This window comes from Gopherus evgoodei, chromosome 1, assembly GCF_007399415.2.
Source record: "Gopherus evgoodei ecotype Sinaloan lineage chromosome 1, rGopEvg1_v1.p, whole genome shotgun sequence".
Lineage (NCBI taxonomy): Eukaryota > Metazoa > Chordata > Testudines > Testudinidae > Gopherus > Gopherus evgoodei.
This window is the reverse complement of record NC_044322.1, coordinates 47,538,765-47,558,666: the sequence shown is the minus strand read 5'-3', so window position 1 is coordinate 47,558,666 and position 19,902 is coordinate 47,538,765. Positions and strand designations below refer to the sequence as shown.

General features: G+C 40.5%; 1 protein-coding gene across 1 annotated transcript in view; it reads right to left on the bottom strand.

Annotated features, from left to right (window-relative positions):
• NBEA (neurobeachin) overlaps positions 1-19,902 on the bottom strand; it is an 853,790-nt gene that overhangs the window by 26,209 nt on the left and 807,679 nt on the right. The window contains 3 exon segments of the mRNA XM_030563353.1: positions 2,433-2,504; positions 8,401-8,593; positions 9,383-9,472. Of these exon segments, the coding sequence (XP_030419213.1) occupies positions 2,433-2,504; positions 8,401-8,593; positions 9,383-9,472 (355 nt within the window).

Sequence of the window (19,902 nt, the reverse complement as noted above, 5' to 3'; positions counted from 1 at the left end):
AAATTATGTTCATTTATGTGTCTGTCAATTTTGTTCTTTATGACAGTTTCAACCAATTCTTGGTGATGTACCCTCTGCAGTGAACATCTCATCTTGTGTTGTATGGCCTTGACGTAAACCACACTTCCACACCCTGGATAGCTAGGTGGGATGGGCATTGATGCAGTTGCAGAAGGGGAAGGTGGTCTACGCCTATAATCCCGATTCTTTTTTCTCTGTAGGTCCTGACGGGTAGACATGGCAGAGTAATAGAGGGATGACTGAGGCCTGTAATGTTTCCTGGAAGGGGATGGGGTGTACAACTCAAAGGATTTTAGAGTCGTCCTTGAGTCCTTTAGCCCATGGAGCTTTGACTCTCTCTGTTCCGAAAAGAGTGAGGATTACTCAAAGGGCAGGTCCTGGAAAGTCTGTCGGACCTTATGCGGGAGCCCAAGGACTGTAACCAGGAACTTCTATGCATGGTCACCGCTGAAGCCATGGACCTGGCAGCCGTATCAGCTGCGTCTAGAGCAGCTTATAATGAGACCTTTGCCACCGATTTTCCCTCCCACTAGGGAGGAGAGCTATTGTCTAGCATCTTGTGGCAGTAAGTCTTTACATTTCTGCATGGAGTCCCATGTATTACAGTCATGTCTACCCAACAATGTCTACTAATTTGCAGTTCTGAGATGTAACCACTGCCCACAGAATAAACTCCCTTACCAAAGAGGTCTAATCTTACTGATTCCTTTGATTTTGGGTTGCACCCTCATGTCCCTGCCTCTCTCTCTCACTGGCTGCCGATAGTATTAGGGACCTGGAGGTGAGGAGATGGGTGTAAAGAAGCTGATAACTTTGGGCAGGTACACAGCACTTTTGCTCAGCCCTTTTTGAAAGACCTGCAGTGGCTAAAATATCAAGCAGGCTGTGGGAGGACTGTTTTACTACCTCCATCCGTATGCCCAGATTTAAGGCCATCCCTTTGAACAATTCCTGGTGAGCTTTATAGTCATCTGGAGGAGGAAACATGCCACCGCCTGAGACTGCCTTGTCAGGGGAGGAGGAGAAGGAGGCCAGCACTGGATTACGATGCTCTTCCTCCCCTTCTTGATCTATGGGATCCTGTTGTGCCTGCTCCTGGAGTCTGGTAGCAGCTCAGTACCGGAGCTGGGAAGAGGTGCCCAGCTGGTGGGAAGGTGCAGGACGCCTTTTTTGAAGCCACTGACTAGGAGCACCTGGCATATGCTCTGGAAACTGGGGAAAAATACCATGAATTCCAAAAGGGCCACAGAATCAGTGTAAGACCCTAGTGACCTCCTGGCCCACCACTTGATGGTACTCCTGTTGACTGGATCCATGGAATGGTGGGAACATCTGGAGGTGTAATGAGTGCAGATTTGAGGACAAGAGACCCAATCTCCTACTCAGAAGAGGATGACTCTTTTTCTAATGACCATGGGGGTACAGCCCCTGATGGTGCCGGTGATTGGTGCCTAGGTGGAGAGGTTCATAGTGAGGCCAGCATCACAGGTTTCCCCTTTGATGGTACTTTTGGGCGAGCTGTCATGGGTAGGTGAAGTTTGTCCAGTACTGAGAGTTGTAATGATCCAGCTGGTTTCCCTGTGCCCACTGACACTAATAGCAATAGCTGTTTCACTGCCAGTGAAACCAATACCAACAGTGAGAGGAAATCCCTGGCATCCGCAAATGCCTCAAGCACAGTGTTGGTACAGTGCAATGCTGCAGATATGAGAGCTTCTTCTGGCTCTGGACTCGATGGTACCCATGTAGGTGCTGGAGTCAAGGGTGATAGCTCTTGCGGTACTGAGGCAGAGGAGTGTTGTGGATTACCCTCTTTTGGTAGTCTGCTTTTTATGACTCTTCCTAGGCACTGGGGATTGGGATCAGTGCTGGCACTCTGACACCACAGAAGCAGCACTCCTTACTGACACTGGGGCATTGGGTGCTAAGTGTGACCAGCCTGGCTCAGATGGAGATCTCAGTCCCACCTTCATGGGCAGAGACTTTAACCTGGCTTTCCCATCTTTTTCTACATGAGGCTTAAGTCCTTGCAAAATTGTAAATGGTCCCCAGTATGAGCTTCTCCAATGCACTTGAGTGCGAGTCACTCAGGGGCATAGCCGTATTACAGGAAATGCAGGGCTTGAAGCCCAGTGACTGAGGAATCCCTTGGCACCAGGGATTGGCAAAAAAGCAGATAAACACAGAAAATCTACCCTAATGGGTACCACTGAGAAATAAATATTTCTGGTGATTGTGCATGGGGTGCGCACACACCAATAGTAGAATGCACATGTGCAAACACTCGAAAAAGAATTAATATTTGCCTGTTTTCTGTGTAAAACGAAGCACAATATACAAATATAGCTTAATCAACAATTCTTGAAAACACTGTTTTCAACTATATAACCATACTTTTATTATTGACATACCAATCAATGGATCCATTTCAATGGGAAGATGATGGGCTTGATCCAAAGAATATCCTGGGGCTCCTCTGAGGCCTACAGATGAAAGAAGGAATAAAATAAATATGGAACTTGCTTACAAAATTTTCATATTGTTTTTCCAGTATTAGAATTGTAAAATGATTATACTCCATAAAAATGCTTAATCTCTTAACATTTCTTGTTGTGTTCATTTTTAAGATTCCTTTTTCCATGTGACAAAATACAGAAGTTATTTACTCAAATAAATAAAATTAAATACAAATACAAATGCTAACTTTGAGCCAACAACTGCAGTTGCTGACTTCAGCAAATCAACTCCTCATTTACAATGGTGTAACTGACCATTATGTTATATACAAATACTGGGACAGAGCCTCACAGCGCCACCACAGTGGTACAAAAGGGGAGGGACACTGGTTTAGGCAGCCAACTGGAGATTCCTTTTCTGGATGGAAATCCATGAGTGGTGTAAAGCTGGCATAGCTACCTCTATTCCAGCCACTGCTAGCATAAGAGATATTTCAGGGACCTAGCCAGGGAGTGCCGCATTTAGCAATCCTAGTCCACACAAGTGCTACTATAGAGCCATTACTGTTGGTGAAATGTACAGCTATAAGTAAAAAGTCATTATTTGCCAAGAGTCACCTTACAGTGCATTGGACCAGAGTTTCCTCCTATGCTTAGAAATACATATCTTGAATAGGTGTGGTTAACTGTGGTAGTTGTTGGCTTTTACAATGATGACCCCTACATGTGTGTGAAGAAGATAACATTTACACATTTCTCTGAATTGAATGTCCAATAGTGAGTGATGGAGCTAGTAATAAGATGAAGCCCCTCTCCCATCACACATGGATAGTTTATATTAGCATACTATTCTGACAGAGTATCAGAGGGGTAGCTGTGTTAGTCTAGATCTGTAAAAGCAGCAAAGAATCCTGTGGCACCTTATAGACTAACAGACGTTTTGGAGCATGAGCTTTCGTGGGTGAATACCCACTTCGTCAGATGCATGTAGACAGATGCCTACATGCATCTGACAAAGTGGGTATTCACCCACGAAAGCTCATGCTCCAAAACGGCTGTTAGTCTATAAGGTGCCACAGGATTCTTTGCTGCTTATTCTCATAGAGTAGATCTATCTTAAATGGCAGTATAAAAGTACAAGTGCATAAATTCCATCCGTTTGGGGAATAACATTCTAAACCCATGTTGGCTGGAAATGTTCTGCTCATTGAAACTGCTTCATTATATTTTCAGTTTACTTAAAAGAAAACTCTAATTAAAAAGAAAATGGTATCTAATTTGTTTTGTGTTGCAGACTGAAATTGTGTAAAGTAAGCAGCACTTCTTATCGTCTATAATCTGTGATGTTTTAATCAGAATTGACATTTCAGACTTTTCTACTAGTTGTGGCAAATTTACTGAAAATATATTTATCAAATCCTCTAACAAGTACAACTCTGGACCCAGCAAATCAGTCATGTTGCAAGATCTCAAGCTTGGTATCCATAATTGATTGGGAGAGGAGACTAAGAGATTTAAATTGGGTTTGGGACATAATGTGACAATCTTTTCCATGCCAGACCACTAGACTGTTTACCCTTACAATGTATATATATTTATGTATATTTATTTCCTTTTCTTCCCAAGTCTCCATAAGAGGAAATGGAGACTACTGCAGAATACGAATATATACACATACTATAATGGGGTTCAAAAGGGAGCTAGATAGATTCATGGAAGATAGGTCCATCAATGGCTATTAGCCAGGATGGGCAGGAATGGTGTCCCTAGCCTCTGTTTGCCAGAAGCTGGGATTAGGTGACAGGGCATGGATCACTTGATGATAACCTGCCTGTTCATTCCCTTTGGGGCATCTGGCATTGGCCACTGTTAGAAGACAGGATACTGGGCTTGATGGACCTTTGGTCTGACCAGTATGGCTGTTCTTATGTTCTTATGGTCTAGGCAGGGGTCAGCAACCTTTCAGAAGTGGTGTGCTGAGTCTCCATTTATTCACTCTAATTTAAGGTTTCACATGCCAGTAATACATTTTAACGTTTTTAGAAGGTCTCTTTCTATAAGTCTATAATATAACTAAACTATTGTATGTAAAGTAAATAAGATTTTTAAAATGTTTAAGAAGCTTCATTTAAAATTAAATTAAAATACAGAGTCCCCCAGACCGGTGGCCAGGACCTGAGCAGGGTGAGTGCCACTGAAAATCAGCTCACATGCCATAGGTTGCCTGCCCCTGGTCTAGGTATACTTAATCCTGTTTTAGCATGGAGGATTGGACTGAGTCACCTCTTAATTCCCCTTCCATCCCTAAATTTTTATGATTCTATACAACACTTGGAATATTGTGCCCCAAGCCCCTGAGTGTTTTAGCTTGGGCTTCTTTAGATGCATTGTCATTGTGAAGTGTATGTGCCTTGGTAAATTAGATAAGGTGAGGTCGTTTCAGAGATAAAGTACCAGTAGTAGTATCGCTGTGGAGTTTCTTAATACACAGTCTCTTAATACAGAGTGAGTTGCAATGGTCTGGTCCTGAGGACACTTCCGTGGTAAAGCAGTAATCTGATAGGGAGAGGAAAAGTCTCCTGGTCAACCAAAGATGGCAGAAAACACTATCTGCTGGTTTTGTGTATCCAGGAACATGGTATATCAATGCCAGACAAATCATCCTCCTTTCTTATACAGGAGTTTGCTATACCAGGCTGCAAACATTAATGATTTTTTCTTTTCTATATTACTGAGCCACAACTTTTACGCCCTATTTATCACTGCAAGTAATCCTCACAAAAGGGGTGGGATGGAGAGGCAAAATTGGTGGAGCAAGACACTTGTGAGGGAGGTAGCACAATTTGGGTGCAGTATAGTTGGTGGGGGGAAGGCAAATGCCTCTTTCCAAGGTCAGAAGACAAAATCAATCTTCTGTAATGTCAACAGACATTTGAAACTTACTATCACAATACCTTTTAAATTAAGAATCTTCCACTGACAATCCTTATATTTAGTAATAATATAGTCAGTTTCTACTAATGAAATACATGTCTAGAGTAGCATGTCATAAAAGTAAAGAGGGTCCTCAATTAACCTTGAAAAATGAGTTTTACAAATCAGTAATTTAACACCTCACCTTAGAAAGCTAGAGACTTAGCATTAATGCACTATGCACAAACTATTATGGAAAAATTAAGCTGTGTTTACATCTTATGATGGTACCTGAGTATCTCTGTGCAGTTTTATGTTCATGAACCTATTCTAAATGCTAGATTGTTGGATTATTATTGTTGGAATAATTAAGTAAAAAACACTACAATTAAATGATGCCACAGTTTTATAATAGAAGATACATCTTTAAAAGTTCTTTTATAATTTAAATCTAAGTAGGAAAGAGAGACTTTTTAAGACTGTAAACCAAACCAGCAAGAATTAGAAAATTCAGCATTAAGACTGATACTCTGTCCTAAATTATGCTGTTGTGAAGTAACAGAAAATGACACTGTCATAAACAGATAGCTAAGGGTTAATGTTCTTTTACCTGGAAAGGAGTAACCTGAAACACCTGACCAGAGGATCAATCACAAAACAAGACTTTTTCAAATCTGGGTGGAGGGAAGTTTGTGTGAGAGTCCTTTGTTCTTGTCTTGTGCCTGTCCCTCTCGGCTATGAGAAGGATTTTTCTGTCTCCTGCTTTCTAATCTTTTGTTTCCAAGTTGTGAGTACAAAGATCATAAAACAATAGGGGTTATTGTTTTTTTTTTTTCTGTATTTACATGTGTGTAGTTGCTGGAGTGTTTTGAATTGTGTTCTTTTGAATAAGGCTGTTTATTCATATTTCTTTTAAGCAATTGACCCTATATTTGTCACCTTAATACAGAGAGACCATTTTTATGTATTTTTCTTTCTTTTTACATAAAGCTTTCTTTTTAAGACCTGTTGGAGTTTTTCTTTAGTGGGGAACTCCAGGGAATTGAGTCTGTAGCTCACCAGGGAATTGGTGGGAGGAAGAAGTCAGGGGGAAATCTGTGTGTGTTAGATTTACTAGCCTGACTTTGCATTCCCTCTGGAAGAAGGAGGGGAGTGAGGGGGGAGCTTGGCTCTCTCTCTTGGTACTTGTATTTCCAGGACTGGAAATAGGGAGGGTGGAATCCCTCTGTTTAGATTCACAGAGCTTGCTTCTGTGTATCTCTCCAGGAACCCAGGGAGGGAACACCTGGGAAGGATGAGGGGTAAGGGAAATGGTTTATTCCCCTTTGTTGTGAGACTCAAGGAATTTGGGTCTTGGGGTCCCCAGGGAAGGTTGTTGGGGGGACCAGAGTGCCCCAAAACACTAATTTTTTGGGTGGTGGCAGCTTTACCAGGTCCAAGCTGGTAACTAAGCTTGGAGGTTTTCATGCTAACACCCATATTTTGGACGCTAATGTCCAAATCTGGGAAAAATGTTATGACAGACACATACAGTGTTAAAGCTAAGAACAGTGTAGGATTTATTTTGAATTTCTTGACTGTTTTGCTTACCCTTCTCTTTTGCCTTATTTATTCAAAAAGCATTGTGGTATTTTAGATAAGTACCAGGATTGCACAAAGGATGCATGGTTTAGTTCACATATGGTTTGTAAACTGAATTCTGCATGTTAGCAAAGATGTTCATGTTTTACGTGGATGTAAGTGAACAAAATAGTTACATGAACGTCAAAGAAAAATCAAGGCCTATAAGGCTTCTCTTAACTAAAGCATGGTTTCTAGGGAACACCTGAGGTTTCCTTACCTACCGCATCAGCTATTATTTACCGTTGTGGCTCACTAAAGTGATGGGAGTGGGTGCATTTCACTACTCCCACTCTTCTACTGCCCATTAAAAGATCCTTTTAAGAGACAGTAACACATACTAAGAGGTTCCCCAAGGGGCCTGCTAATGGGCAAGGGTGGTTAGCCAATGTCCCCAGAGGACTTGAAAAACACTGTTATTAAAATTAGTATAAAAGTACTGCACGAGACTGACTTGTTTATGGTCTCTTATGTTGGGTTTCTCAACTGCCAGTGTCACAAATGTTTGTAAGCAAATGAATCTTTTGGCAACATGGCTACCACCTGTAGCAGGCTCAGATTACTAATTCTGAACCGAAAACATCTTTTAAATACATTTCCATTTCACAATTTATATATACCAATGACTACTTCTTACCCTTCAAACTTTTACACTATAGGGATGAGCAAAATTAATATAATTATCATTTAAAAAGTGATGTGTAAAACTCTGGATAAACTTTGGGTACCTCTGAACATGGAAGTACCTGATATAATACTCTAAGGTAATAATAAGATTTGCTTAAACTACCTCTAACCAGACAGCACATGTGTATTGCACAGTGACAGAGCACAGAAACATTTAGAATAGAATGCTGAAATAGATTGATGACCACTTAGTTGTTCACAGGGGTAATGATTAAGTTCTTCTACTTCATCCATATTGGACACTCTGTAAGTGGAGCCAAGGAATATAGTGCTTTAGTTTTTGCTTGTACTATTGGCTCTTGTGACAGACATCTGTATATAGCTGATAAGCCTTCAAATAGTGAACAGTGATACACACATACTAGCTAGCTCAGTACTATGTATTTCTGAAAATTGTGGCATATTATAATGTGGTGTCAAGAATAATAGTACTGTCCCAAAAATGTTACATTAAAGACTGATACCGATGTAGCAACAAAGCAATTGGCTGCCAAGCGGATGTGGTGGTTTTGGGGAGGGTGCTTCTCGGAGTGATACCATGGAAAATGGACACTGTGAGTACTCAATACACACAGGGATAAGTGGGTAAAAAATTGTTGCTTATCTCTAGGCGAGTGGGATTAACCCAGCTACTCTACTTGAAACTTAAAAGATGCACTGCTTACAGAATGTTTAAATAAGAGATCTATCTATGAGCACCTACCTACTGTGTTGTGCCATCTATTCACTGCAAAAAGTCTGCTGCAAGTCACAGTTACCACTGCAGGAATGGTAAGATGGGGAAGCGTGTTGGCTGCCACGTGTGTGACAGGAGAATTTGATGGAAATTTCAGCACCATAATAACATCCTGCTGCATCTGATCTTTAAACATGAGTGGACTCTGTGGAAGGAAACACTGTTGAGTAGAAAGGAGAAGAGAGCAGAAGAAAACAGAAGGGATAACACAATTAGTGAGGAGGTCTGAGGGAAAACAAGGTTAAAATGAGTAGGCAAACGTGTACATACAGGGAAAACAATGCTATCTGCACTAGCAATAGAGGGGGGAAAACTATTGCTGGATCATTACATGAGGACAAATAGAGAAAAGGTATGGTTAAAGTCCATTAGGTTATCATTACAGGTTGTAAAGTGATAAATTAGCATTAATTCAAAAAATCAAAATACAAAATAATCAGAACAGTTACTATTCATACACTGTAGATAGGAGTCAAATAGAAGAGTCAGTTAACCCATTATTACAACAAAAACATAAAATTGTATAAAATCCAAAGGATGAAACAAGAATTTTTAGAGGAACTCAGAAATCCCACAGATGGTTAGTCATTTTTCTAGTGCATTGTAGATTTAAGTTAATCTTTAGAGAATACTACATGAATTGACTTTACTTTTTATTCCTTACAAATCATATTAAAAGGTATAAATGATTATAAAATCAGGGTGATAATGCTGTATGTAGAACATAATTTTTTCTCATGGCTAGTAACATTTTTATCATCAGTGAGATTATGTGAATCACGGAACTGGAAGGGACCTCAAGAAGTCATCTAGTTCAGTCCCTTGCACTATGGCATTGTAGGCAACTCAGGGCATGAAAAGAAACTGTTACTTAAATAGGTATTTTATGACCTTTAAAGGATTCTCAGGTTGAAAGGATATAAATTCTCAACCAGCAGTTATATCTCACCAGGTGCATGGCAGAGCTCCGAGGCGGATGTGGCTCAATAAGCAACTGAGATGGCGTCTGTCCAAAGTTCTGTATCTGTGCCTCCATGGCCTGCAGGGAAAGGAGAGTGATTGTCATAATCAATATGCATCAAAGAGATAGGTCAACACACTATTTGACAATGCAAGCAAATCCTAAGTCAGCCATGAAAAAAGTCCAGAAAATTCACCGGGTGCTCTTCTCTCAGGCTGCAGACTCATCCAAGTGTTAGTATTTTGTAGACAAGCTCTGCTTCTCCTTTCAAGCATGCTTCAGTTAACCAAATAACCAATCTTATTTCCAGTAGCTGGGGTTACATGTGAAAATGTTAACCTGTGAGGACATGCAGTTAAGGGCTTGAGAGATTTCTTTACACCAAATACAACACATATACCTTAATAAAGTCCTTTGTAAGGAGGAAAGTATGAGGGTCTCTAATAAAATACGCCTCTGGGATCTTAAAAGGGAGGAAGCAAATTGAGAAACAAAATTCATGGATAATATATAAGAAAAAAAATAATCACAATTTCACTGACACAACAGTTAAAAATAAAAAATTATGGAAATATATCATTTCAAGATACACTATAGCTACAGGGGTTACAATAAAAGTCTTTAGATAATGATCTAACTTCTAGGTAGTATTATTTTACCAGATAAGACAATATTTAGTTTTTGTGTTTATTCTGGATGAGTTTTCACACCACAGAATATCGACTGTTGTAAAACCATGAAATATATACCGGTAATTAGTAACTCCAACTTTAAATTTCAGCACCAAATTCTGCTCTCAGTGTACGACAGAGTAACTCCACAAATAGGAGAAACTGGCCCACAGACTGAGATGTTTCAACAACCTACACAACCCACTCAGACATCCAAGTGTTTTTATGGTATATTTAAAACAATTGCTGGAATTTTTTTTTTATTACGGCCTCCACTAATGATACTATTTAAGAACTCTCTGCGACTTTCAGATACTCAGGCTGCATTTCAGTGGATTTCAGAAAATCCAGAACTACACTTTAAATTAATCAGTAGATTAAAAAAAAACACTAAGTAGTATATACCCATATATTTGAAAGGACCGTGCCATAAATAATTTTCTTGTTTGTGTCAATGAGTTTCTCATCTTAGCATGCAAAATCAGCACATGAAAAAGCTCCCTAAAATATAAATCACATTGATGAATTATATTATTTCTTCTAAAACAATTTAAGAGGCAGTAGGAACCTCTTCAATGTGCAGTCTGATTAAATGTATTCTTTATAAAACTCACACAAAACAACTGCTGGCCTCTCCCCATTTCTCAAAAAAGAGGTTGTAATAGATAACACAGGACATCTAAAATGTTGGTAATATTTAAAAAATATATTACAATATATTTGCTAATATTGAATGAATTATCACAGACAAAATACTGACAAAATAAGAATCTAAGACAAAGTCTAACTGAAGTCAATGATGACTTTCCATTTACTTCAATATGCTTTGGATCAGGCCCTGAGTGAATAAAGTCCATTTTGTGATGCGTTATTCCTGTTTTTATAATAATTGCTTACTCGCTAATTCACAAAACTTGCTAGTTTGCAATGGATCTCCTAGGGCCTTATCTTGCAAGGTGCTGAGTATCACCTAGAAACTGATAAGCACATTCAGTTTCTATTGACTTCATTTCCAAGGATGCAGGATCAGACATTGATGCAAATTGGCAAGTTTCCATTGTAGCTGTATTTTAAATAGCCAGAATAATCATTATCTAAAATATTATACACACACACAAACTTGATTTATGTCAACACAGACAGTATTTTATATTAACAACACTTTTTAGTTTTTGATTCAATTTGTGAGAATTCGGCATTCATAAGTGCAAACAAGGACTAATAGCAACCATTCCTCGACCAACTTTTAGAGTGGTTGCATTACTGATACTTTTCTCCTCTTGTAGAAGCACTGACATGAATTATTACATTTTGTAAAGTGATGCCCAGTTCTAATTCACTCATTTGGTCTCATGTTGTCCAGTCTCGGCTATAAAGTCAATTTACATAAATGTTTTTGACTGTGCCTTGCAGTCCAAGAAGATTTATGATAGCAAAGGATAGAGAAAGGTAGAATACCATGGAAAACCAGGATGACTTGTTCAGATGACAAGAGATGGACACTTAAAACTTACCTGTCAACAGTATCATTATTTTACAACTAAAGATGTCCTAGTAAATGCTCACTACCTTTACTTTATGCTACTGATCTTGAGAACAATGAAGTTACTGGTAATCCTGGCAGTGAATTGAATGAGTACCGGGATCAAGACCTTATCTGTAAACAGGCAATACTGGGTATTGTTATCAGCTTCTGCTCACAAAGATATTAAGTACAAAACCACAAAACAATCCTAAATTCCTCTATGAATGATAAGTATTATCTTTTTCTTGTGAAAATGTCCTTTAAAAATAATGTTTGGAACTTTTTAAGGAAATGAAACGATATAAATAGCTTTTCTTAAAATGCATGTAACATTACTATGCTACTGCACAAGGGGCACCATAAATAATAAGAATTTGCAGGTCTGTAGCTCTTGTTCTTCTACACAGCTCAAAATACTTTAGAAAGGTAAACAAGTCTTATCATCCCCATTTTATATATGGGGCACAGAAAGGTTAAATTACTTGCCTAAGGATACACAGCATAGCTGCAGTAAAATTTGGGAATACAGGTCTGTCTCATCTTATGTGCGTAACATGCGCGATTTCAGCTTTATGCAGTCAGCAAAAAACAAACAAAAAAAAGAGAAAAATAACAATTTTAATACTGTTCCTGTAGTGCGGGAGATTCTGCCCACCATTATACTCAATGTAATTTTGACTATACGTGATTTTCGCTTTACGTGCTGACTGCGGAATATAACCCCAGCATAAGATGCAACAGACCTGTAGACTACTGTTCTCTTGATTTCTAGCTCTGGGCTCAATTTACTAGAACAGTGTTTCCCAAACTTGGGACACTGCTTGGGCAGGGCAAGACCCTGGCCCGCGCTGCTTCCAGCAGCTCCCATTGGCCTGGAGCAGCAAACCGTGGCCAGTGGGAGCTGTCATCGGTCAGCTCTGACGGGGCAGGTAAACAAACTGGCCCGGCCTGCCACAGGCTTTCCCTACATAAGTGGTGTCCCAAGTTTGGGAAAAACTGTACTAGATCATGGAATACACAGATCAAAAGCAGATTCTCTAGAACATCTTTAGTAATTCAAGCAACAGGCAGGAATAGGAAATAGCTATTATAAACAATTTTTGTATAACTGGCGGGGCACTTACAGTATTTCAAATTAATCACAGGACCTATACAGGCATAGAATTATTTTTTCTTAATAATCACATTTCTTGCTCTGTATAATGTTCCTTCAAATTCTATTCCAATGCATCATTTTCCTTTCTACCATCCACCAAGTCCTCAGTACCAATGTACAAAGCACTCCTTGAAACACTCAATCATTCTAGCTAATTTAATATTTTTCTTATAGAATTACATTTACTTTTATTTCACCTTCAAAATGTCCTCAATGTAGAAAGAACATTAGCTCTGAAAGCACTAGCTTACCAAATTTAACATCTTTGAAACAGCAAAACTATAATTATATTAGTTTTAGCTTACTTAGTAAGGCATTGCAGGAAAGCAATTTGAGGAACTGAATTGAGATTCCCTGCTGTTTTTCCACACATAAAACAAGATTTGTACTCAAACACTTCAGGGAGCATTTGGTAGTGTATGGTCAAGATTTTATATCACAGAAAGCAAGGTCTTATATCAAAGAAAACAAGATCATAAAGGAAGGAATTAGGGGATACCTGTCCCAAAGCTGTTAGTTGTATTCCACAGGAAACAAAATGAATTTGCTAAATTACATGCCATTTGCAAGTTGAAAAGGACATCCAGCTCAAACACCCTCATTTATGTAACCAGGAAAAAATATAACTTTATAACGTTCAAAATAAAAATATTGCTTCTCATAGAGTAGATAATGGATAAACATGCTGTACATATATTGTACATCAATATAGACACATCTTAGTTACAATAAGTAATACTCTAAAATTATGTCTTTTGCTCATGAGCAATAGATGCTTGGGTTTATATTTTCACATTTACAGACATACTCGACATATGGGCTGAAGGTGCTCTGTACCTTTCAGGATCAAGCCCTATTGTCACCTTCCTGAAGAATGAACATGCAACTATGTTTGTGTCTCTCTTAGTGTGGCTGCTGAATTTGGTATTTTGGGTGAGTATTTTATTTTCACATAAAAGAAGCAGAAATCAATTCTTCCATTAAATGACAGAGGAAATCTTTGTTTCTTCAGGTGTAATAGGTAAAAAGGGCACATTTATTAGATGTGAAAAAACCCGAAAACTCAAGTCTTTCTTTGACATTGGTTTCTTCATTACTGACTGAACTTGTAAACACAAACAGAAACATTTTACAGTATAATGGCTTTTTATTTGTTATTTTCCTCCTATATATTTTTAAGATGAACATGGAGAAGCACAGGGACTATTATTGAGGAAGAAGCCACTGGTCCATCTAGTCAATTAGCCCCTCTTTGAAAATAATGACTAACGCTGCCTATGTAAAATACGAAGCATAAATCACTTTAATGCATTACGGATAACTAAATAGCATGGAAGGAGTGGGACGATTTCTTCAAATTACTTATATTTTTATTTACAAATAATAAAACAATGACATTACTGGCTACAGAGCCACTTTATTTTCTTCCCATTTGTCAAAGACTACTGCAATGTTCAGTTAAGCTTTCTAGGATATATTTTTTCACCAAAACTCCATTATGTTTCACCTAATTTTTCTGCAATTCTTTAATTGTTAATTCCACGATACTGGTGAGTCCACAGAAATTTTGTCCTACATGATCGATCTGTTCCTGTTGCAAAGTACCTTCAGTTATGCCAAAATCCAGTGCTCATCTATTGCATTGAGAAAGGGAAGGATACCGGTCCCAAAGGTAACTTGAAAAGGCTACTTGTCCTTAGCGTAACTTGCCCCATAACCTCAGCTGTACAGAATGCAATGCCCTTCACAGCCTCAGAAACAACTCTGACATTATAAGCAAAGGGGCCAACAAAGGAGGTGCTGTAGTCAGAATGAACAGGTTGGATTATGAACAGGAGGCTGCCAAATAACTCTCCAACGCCACATTCTAGAGGCCACTATCCTCTGATCCCACTGAGGAGTACCAAAAGAAACTACACCATCTGCTCAAGAAACTCCCTCTTATAGCACAGGAACAAATCTACACGGACACACCCCTAGAGCCCTAACCAGGGGTATTCTATCTGCTACCCAAGATCCATAAACCTGGAAACCCTGGACGCCCCATCATCTCAAGCATTGGCACTCTTACAGCAGTATTATCTGGCTATTTGGACTTTCTCCTCAGATCCTACGCTACCAGCACTCCTAGCTATCTTTGAGACATCACCGACTTACTGAGGAAACTACAATGCATTGATGATCTTCCTGAAAACACCATCCTGGCCACCATGGATGTGGAAGCTCTTTACACCAATATTCCACATGAGGACAGACTACAAGCTGTCAGGAACAGTATTCCTGATGAAGCTATGGTGCATGTGGTGGCTGAGTTTTGTGACTTTGTCCTCACCCACAACCATTTCCGATTTGGGGACAACTCATACCTTCAAGTCAGCAGCATTGCTATGGGTACTCGCATGGCCCCACAGTATGCCAACATTTTTATGGCTGACTTAACAACGCTTCCCCAGCTCTCGTCCCCTAGGATCCCTTCTCTACTTGTGCTACATTGATGACATCTTCATCATATGGACCCACGGGAAGGAGGCCCTTGAAGAATTCCATGTGGATTTCAACAATTTCCACCCCACCATCGACCTCAGCTTGGACCAGTCCACACAAGAGATCCACTTCCTGGACACTACAGTGCAAATGAGTGACAGTCACATAAACACCAACCTATACCTAAACCTACTGACCAATTACCTACATGCCTCCAGCTTCCATCCAGGATCCATCATACGTTCCATTTTCTACAGCCAAGCCCTAAGATAAAACCACAGTTGCTTCAATCCCTCAGACAGAGACAAACACCTACAAGATCTTTATCAAGCATTCTTAAAACTACAACACCCACCTGTGGAAGTGAGCAAATAGACTGACAGAGCAAGATGGGTACCCAGAAGTCACCTACTACAGGACAGGCCCAACAAGAAAAATAACAGAACACCTCTGGCCACCACTTACAGGGGCTAGCTAAAACCTCTCCAGCACATCATCAATGATCTAGAACCTATCCTGGAAAATAATCCCTCACTCTCACAGATCTTGGGAAGCAGGCCAGTCCTCGCTTACAGACAGCCCCCCAACCTGAAGCAAATACTCACCAGCAACTACACACCACACCACAGAAACATTAATCCAGGAACCAATCCCTGTAACAAACCTCGTTGTCTACTCTGTCCCCATATCTACTCTAGCAACACCATCAGAGGACCAAACCACATGAGCCACACCATTAGGGAATCATTCACCTGCACATCTACTAATGTGATATATGTACATTGGCCAAACCGGACAGTCTCTATGTAAAAGAATGAATGGACACAAATCAGACATCAGGAATGGTAACATACAAAAGCCAGTAGGAGAACACTTCAATCTCCCTGGACATTCCATAACAGATTTAAAAGTAGCCATACTTCAACAAAAAAACTTCAAAAACAGACTTCAAAGAGAAAATGCAGAACTAAAATTCATTTGCAAATTAACACCATTAATTTGGGCTTGAAGAGGGACTGGGAGTGGCTGGCTCACTACAAAAGCAACTTTCCCTCTCTTGGTATTGACACCTTCTCATGAATTATTGGGAGTGGGCTACATCCACTCTGATTGAATTGGCCCTGTCAACACTGGTTCTCCACTTGTAAGGTAACTCCCTTCTCTTCATGTATAATAATGCCTGCATCTGTAATTTTCACTTCATGCATCTGAAGAAGTGGGTTTTTTACCCACGAAAGATTATGCCCAAATAAATCTATTAGTCTTTAAGGTGCCACCAGACTCCTCGTTGTTTTAATCCGTATTGTTTTCATACACGTTTATTTTTGTATTCAGTGAATAGTGGCACAGTATTTCTTAATGCGCTCTCTCACACAGCCAGCATGATTAACAGCCCCAAAGCACTCTGTTCTTCAGAGCAAACATGATTGACAGCCCATTGGTGGATAGCATACACAACCTGAAAATGTTATTGTTTTGTACTAATGGTGTGAGATATTGCTTTTTTATTTGCGTCTACAGCTGTTAAATGGCATCAGTATCTTCAGGATGTTTGTAAATTAGGTTAAGAATATTGATTTCTGTTTAATATTGCACATTTGGAGGGGAAGAAGGATTGCATTTTACAAACAAGCAGTGACTCAACTAGTCTGGATTCTTCAGTGCAGTTGGTTATTTGATCAAGTGAATGAAACATGGGCACAAGGGTAGATTTAAGTGATAGGCCACAACTTGAATAATTTAACAGTGGGGAAGGGCATTATCTGGCCCTCCACTCTTCCTCCAAATCAGGTATTTTATTGGATATAGTGAGAGATTAAATGGCCTCAAACCAAATAACCAATAATTTGGGACTGAGCCATTTCAGCCTAACCTGTAGGGCTCAGTCCACCACTAAATCCTCTTGCCATTCCTTTGTGAGTGGAAAAGAGGGTACAAAGAGGGACCTCAGTCTATGAAGATTAAAGTCTACCCTTCTCCTTATAGGCAAAATGTCTACCAACCACATCCTGAGTCTCTGGAAGCTGGCCCTTACCACCTTTATCTGCACTGGATACTGGCATAGGTAGTGGGTGGCTAAGGTTATGGGGGGCTCAGACTCTCCAGTCTCAGGAACAGTGCTGCCAGAGTGTTCTGGAGTGCCACTCCTGCACTTGGAATCCAGGATGGCGCTATGCCCTGGCACTTCAGGAAGTGGCCATTCCCCACAACACACACACACGGACAGTCAAGCCCAGAGATGTTTCTCCCTCTCGCTCATGCTAACTTGCCAACAAGATAAAGGGTAAGGCTAGAACACCACCTTCCTCCCCCTCCATATGATGCTGGAGACCCTGAGTGAGGCCAATAGGAGTGTGCTGAGCTCTCAGGTGAGTAAATCACTCTCTGTCCCCAATGGGGCAGACCTCTTCATCCTGATTGCTCCATGGGGAGGGAAGGCAATCTCATGAGAGGAGCACTTGGGAGAAGGTTCCTCTTCCTGACAACTCTAAGGGGGTCGGGATAGTTCCATGGAGGTGGTGTTCTTCCTGACTACTCCATGAGGGCTCCCCTTCAGAAGAAATGGCATGTTCATACTCTGATAATAATCATGTCCCACTATTTCCTCCACCACATCATCCTATCATGTCCCCAGCTCCATCAACCCCTCTGCTTCCACCAAACCACGTTCTCATCAGCCCCATGCGCACCCCATCAGCCACCAGCAAGAAACAGGATGGGGTGGGGCATCATATGAGGAGGGCACTGTCTGCATGCACATAGTGTTCCTCCAAATCCAAACACATGCACATGGGTTCCTCCAAATCTGTGAGCAGTGAGAGCCCACAGGCCGGCACAGGGAGCGGTGCAGACCCACAGGACAGAAGAAATGGCTGTGAGGTGAGGCAGGGGAGCAGGTTCAACTTCCCCCAAAACTATTTTCACCAGCTGCCTCTGGATACTGGTGGCAAGTTACAACAAAGTTAACATTCCTATATGTCTTTCCTGCCATTAAAATTCCCATTCTTACTCTTTTTAAACTAGAAGGCGCCTTCATGATGCTGCAGAGGTGGTGAAAAACCTTCTGGACACCCTGCAGTTTGGCTCACTGAAAAAAAATTCCCTCCTAATCCAGAAGAACAGCGATTGGTCAGATCCACAGCATCCTAGAGACACAGGTCAGCATACTTGAACTACAAGGAGAGAGAGTGAGGCAGCAATGGCAGCAAGATGCCCCCTGGACACCCAGGACGGCTTTTAATTGGGAGGGTGAGGCTGTGAGAGAGCCATTTAGCTCTCCCAACTCTCCATTCTTGAGGATCACTACTACACACACTTTGAGATAGGAGGAAGAGCTAGGCTCCACCATGTCTGAGCATGAACACTTCCCATTTTCTTCCCTGGCTGGCTGACTGTACAGAAGACAGGTTTAAGACTGGAAGCCGTGTTAGTTTGTATCAGCAAAAAGAACGAGGAGTACTTGTGGCACCTTAGAGACTACTAAATTTATTTGAGCATAAACTTTTGAAGTAAAGAAACAGATTGACAGAGTGAGAAGAGTACCCAGAAGTTACCTACTATAGGACAGGCCCAACAAAGAAATTAACAGAACACCACTAGCCATCACCTCCAGCCCCCAACTAAAACCTCTCCAGCGCATCATCAAGGATCTACAACCTATACTGAAGGACAATCCTTCACTCTCACAGATCTTGGGAGACAGGCAGTCTCGTTTACCGACAGCCCTCCAACCTGAAGCAAATACTCATCAGCAACCACACTCCACACAGCAAAAATATTAACTCAGGAACCAATCTTTGCAACAAAGCCTGTTGCCAACTTTGACCACATATCTATTCAGCGACATCATGATAGGACCTAATCACATCAGCCACATATCAGAGGCTCGTTCACTTGCAAATCTACCAATATAATATATGCCATCATATGCCAGCAATGCCCCTGTCATATAACCTAGTCCCAGATTTGGACCTTAGCGTCCAAATATGGGGGTTAGGATGAAAACCTCCAAGCTTAGTTACCAGCTTGGACCTGGTACTGCCGCCACCACCCAAAAATTAGAGTGTTTTGGGGCACTCTGGTCCCCCCCGAAACCCTTCCCTGGGACCCCAAGACCCAAACCCTTGAGCCTCACAACCAGGGAAATAAATCTTTTCCCTTCCCCCCTCCAAGTGCTCCTGGAGAGATACACAGAAGCAACCTCCGTGATCTAAGCAGAGGAGTCACCCTCTGTAATTCAGTCCTGGAAACAAAAGCACTTTCCTCTTCACCAGAGGGAATGCAAAGTCAGACTAGTAAATTTAACACACACAGACCTCCCCTGATTTCTTCCTCCCACCAATTCCCTGGTGAGCTGCAGACCCAATTCCCTGAAGTTCCCCACTAAAGAAAAACTCCAACAGGTCTTAAAAAGAAAGCTTTTTTATAAAAAGAAAGAAAAAATACATACAAATGGTCTCTCTGTATTAAGGTGACAAATACAGGGTCAATTGCTTAAAAGAAATATGAATAAACAGCCTTATTCAAAAAGAATACAAATCAAAGCACTCCAGCAATTATAGACATGTAAATACAAAACAAAAAACCAACTTTGTACTTACAACTTGGAAAGAGAAGATTAGAAAGGAAAAAGAAAAATCCTCCTCATAGCTGAGAGGGACTCAGGCAGACA